Below are 3,666 nucleotides of genomic sequence, written 5' to 3' on the forward strand. Positions count from 1 at the left end.
GTGATAAGCTTCCTATTGAAACTATTTGGGATTGCTCAGATTATCTGGCCCCATATCCTTGGGAATTGGCTTTGGAAAGCCTGATTTTAGTCTCTTAAGGCGGAAGATTTTGCATCCCGACAGCTTTGACTAATTAGCATCTAACACTGGGTGGTATTTTAGCATTGGGCTCACTTTTAGTGCATGCATGGGCAAGTATGTACACACACACACACACACACACACACACACACACTCTCTCACTCACTCACACACACACACACACACACACACACACACACACACACACACACACACACACACACACACACACACACACACAAATCACAACTGAGTAATAACATGAATAAGGTGTTGAATTTAATTTGATTTAATGAGAACAAAATATTGTGTTTTTATTTTTCTAAAAACATTCAGAACACAATTGAAATAAGTGCAGTAGCCCCATACAATTCATGCATTTAATCAATGAACACACTAAAATCACTTTAGTTTGCAGAACATAATGTAACATTGTCCACCTCAATTTCAACATCACCTAATGACGTATTGATTAGTAAATAAGACTAAAATATCTCTTTTACCCATTAATAATTCAGGGCCAAACTGAGAGTATAATGTAAACTATTAACTCTCAGGGTATGGAGGCATGCAGGCCCGGGTGGAACCCCAGGGGCTGCACGCTGGACCATGGCCAGTAGAGTCTGGGTGCCAAGCAGGACACAGGGAGTGTTTGGACTTGAGGGCAGCACCAGTAGGTCGTTCTGTGGGGCCGGGCGAGGGCAGGGTGGTAGGTGGAGCTAAGGGAGGAAAGGGGAAGCTGTCCTGCCACCCTGCGTACCCTCCGCCGCGGCCTTCGGCAGTGGTAGTCCCCGTTAGAAAAGTCCTGGTAGTTTGTTGGGTGAATTGCCCAGAAGTGACCTTTGCCGTTGTCGCTGCGGCCTGCTTTAATGAAGCAATCATTCAGGGACAAGTTGTGACGCACGCTGTTCCTCCAGTTTTTATCCTATTGGAGCAACAAGAGAAAAGAAACATGATTAGGCCATAAACCAAACCTGAAACCAGAGTAAGAGTTAAACAATAGGCGTCCCCAATTGGAAAATTAACATAGGTGACTGTTAAGTATCACTGATCCTGCTTAGGATGTCACCTTGTCCTGTTGTTGGCAGGATGCGCCATAGCGTGTGAAGACCGCATATGATCACAGTAACATACAACACCCTCAGTTACCTTTTTAGCACGTCAAACCAGTGATTGACTTTAATCCACTAGGCTACGTCCAATCTGTTGTTGCACTTGGTAAAGGCAGAGGCGGTTTGCAACCTAGCAACAGGATTACTTTATTTGTAAATTTGCCAACAAGAAGATCATCTAGTGTCCCCGCAAGCACCTAATTGCCTAACCACTCAGACTGATTACTTGTGCCAAGTAGGTTGCTTCACTTGTGAAAATGGCAGCCATGTTGTTTTTTAGTAACTGAATGAAACACGCTGAAGACTTTGGGCAAACACTCGTTCTCGATATCTATTTCGTGATCACCTTACCAGCAACTGCGACAAGTTAACAAAGCAATACAGCATGATTCATTTCAATATCGTCCCACAGACAGAGATCCTGTATCGTAGTTTGACATTATCACCCAGTTTGACCATCCGTAAGTTCCTAACACAACTATTTCCACATGTTACAGTGCCGTGTATCTGCCTGCCAGGTAAATAGAATAACACAAGCCCACTGACGTGAACATACCTTACTCTTGAAGTAAGGGTAGTGGTCCATGATCCACTGGTAGATGTCACATAGCAGCAGTTTCTTCTGCTCTGACGCCAGGATTGCCTTGGAGATGAGCACTATGTACGACTGGTTGGGTTTGTCCGCAGACTTCTCTGGACTGCCGCTGGTAGACGTGGTGGTGGTCACTTCCTCCTCCCCCTCCTCTTGTTGCTCTTCATCCCCCTCCTCTTCTTTGACTTTCTTTTCTTTTGTCTCTTCCTCTGACCTCTGTAGCCACTTCTCCTGTCTCTCAGAGCGAATCCCCACCTCTTCGGGTTTAAGATTCTGATGATTTAGCATGTTGTTCACCGTCTGCTCTGCGGTACGACTTCCTGTCGCTCCTTCTTTCGAACCTTTGACTCCTTTATTGAACAGAAGGTAGTCAATAGTGAAGCTCAGTCCCAGCCTTTCTCTACCGCCGGTGCGGCTGCTTCTGTCTTCCATTGTCATTTCTGTATCAAGATATCTCAGACTCATGACAGCTTTATTGGCTCCAAACTGACTGTTAAATAAGTATCAGGTGATAAGTGAATAGTATATCTCCCAAAAGTCCCTTTTTGTGTATGACTTTCACTGCATGGCTATTTCCTTTGAAAGTGCAGGACCCTTCATAAACTGAACGCCTCAATGCACCTCGCTTCTCCCGCTGATGTCTTTCTGTTGACAAGATCACAGATAAAGATGAGCCTCTCAACTGTTGTTAACCTTGACGCGCTCACGAGCGACACAATCTCGACCTGTGGAAATGACGTCAGTCTATAAATAACTACTACAGCTACTTTGTTAAGCAACAAATTCAAATTAAATGATTTCCCCTCTCCGATAAACCTGACAATCAAAGCCACTTTCTCAATATCCAACAGCCGTTTTGCTCCTGACTCGAAGAGTTGTGCTTCGTGGTTGTGAAGGTGTCTCTATTTATATGAGTGTGAATTTATCCCTCACAGAAAGGGGTAAAGAAGGCACAGGGGAGGTCCAGGTAGGGGGTCTCAATTTAGGCGGATTATTTTTATTAACCCAAGCAAATCTTTGTAATTACGGGAGATTAAACACTCAAGATTTAATAAGACATGGTGTGCAGAGGATGGATGCCATATAATCAAAGACCTTTTAGATGCTAGTGTTATCCAGTTAACGTTGTTTTGTCCACGAGGGTGCTGTCCAAAGAATTACTTCAATTACCTTAGAGCAGTAATTAAAGGGATAGTTTAGATTTTTTGATGTGGGGTTGTATGAGGTACTTTTCCATAGTCAGTGTAGTAGATGGCGGTCGGCACGCCCCCAGTTTGGAGAAGCAGGCAGGAGTCCTGACATGACCGTTCAAGCTTTCCAAAGCTCCTGTATAGCAGCGTAAACACCAACACTCCCCTGGTACTCTGAGCTCCCAGTCTCAGCAGCGCGGCTAACTGAGCTAACTAGCTGATGGCGGTTAGAATTGATGTTACATTAGCAACAAGTAAAGCTTTCTGTTCAACATATGTGGATCACTGACATTCAAGGAAGAGCAGCCGGAGGACATCAGAGAGAAAACCAGAAAACATTTTATTCATAAAATATTATCTGGTTTCAAGGAAATCAGTGTTAGTGGCATAAAGCATGACACACTCTTTGGAGATCCGACCCGCTCTCCAAAGTTACATAGTGTAAGCAGTGGGGATGAGAGTGGGAATGACAGAAGCACAATTCTTCCTCTTACAAGTCAGTGAAGCTTTAAAAGGATTTTGAAGCTGTTATTCTGTTATCTTTATTGTCACTTTAATTGCCACTGTTTATCATACCAACTGCAAATAATATTATGAATCATATTTCTGTGTCTCTGTGTCCCATCAGGCAGCGGCAGATGGCCGACCCACCAAGAATCACGGTCCGCCTGAGGTTTCTGCCTATTAAAAG

At 44.0% G+C, this 3,666-nt stretch overlaps 1 protein-coding gene across 1 annotated transcript; it reads right to left on the reverse strand.

Annotated features, from left to right (window-relative positions):
* Window positions 1-439: 439 nt before the first annotated feature.
* foxq2 (forkhead box Q2) lies at window positions 440-2,647 on the reverse strand. The gene is made up of 2 exons (XM_032526173.1): window positions 1,750-2,647; window positions 440-1,006 (listed from the first exon to the last, which is right to left on the reverse strand). Exons 1-2 carry the CDS (start codon window positions 2,248-2,250, stop codon window positions 635-637), a joined length of 873 nt encoding a protein of 290 aa, XP_032382064.1. The 5' UTR covers window positions 2,251-2,647; the 3' UTR covers window positions 440-634.
* Window positions 2,648-3,666: the final 1,019 nt, after the last annotated feature.

The sequence above is a fragment of the Etheostoma spectabile genome, chromosome 9 (genome assembly GCF_008692095.1).
Source record: "Etheostoma spectabile isolate EspeVRDwgs_2016 chromosome 9, UIUC_Espe_1.0, whole genome shotgun sequence".
Lineage (NCBI taxonomy): Eukaryota > Metazoa > Chordata > Actinopteri > Perciformes > Percidae > Etheostoma > Etheostoma spectabile.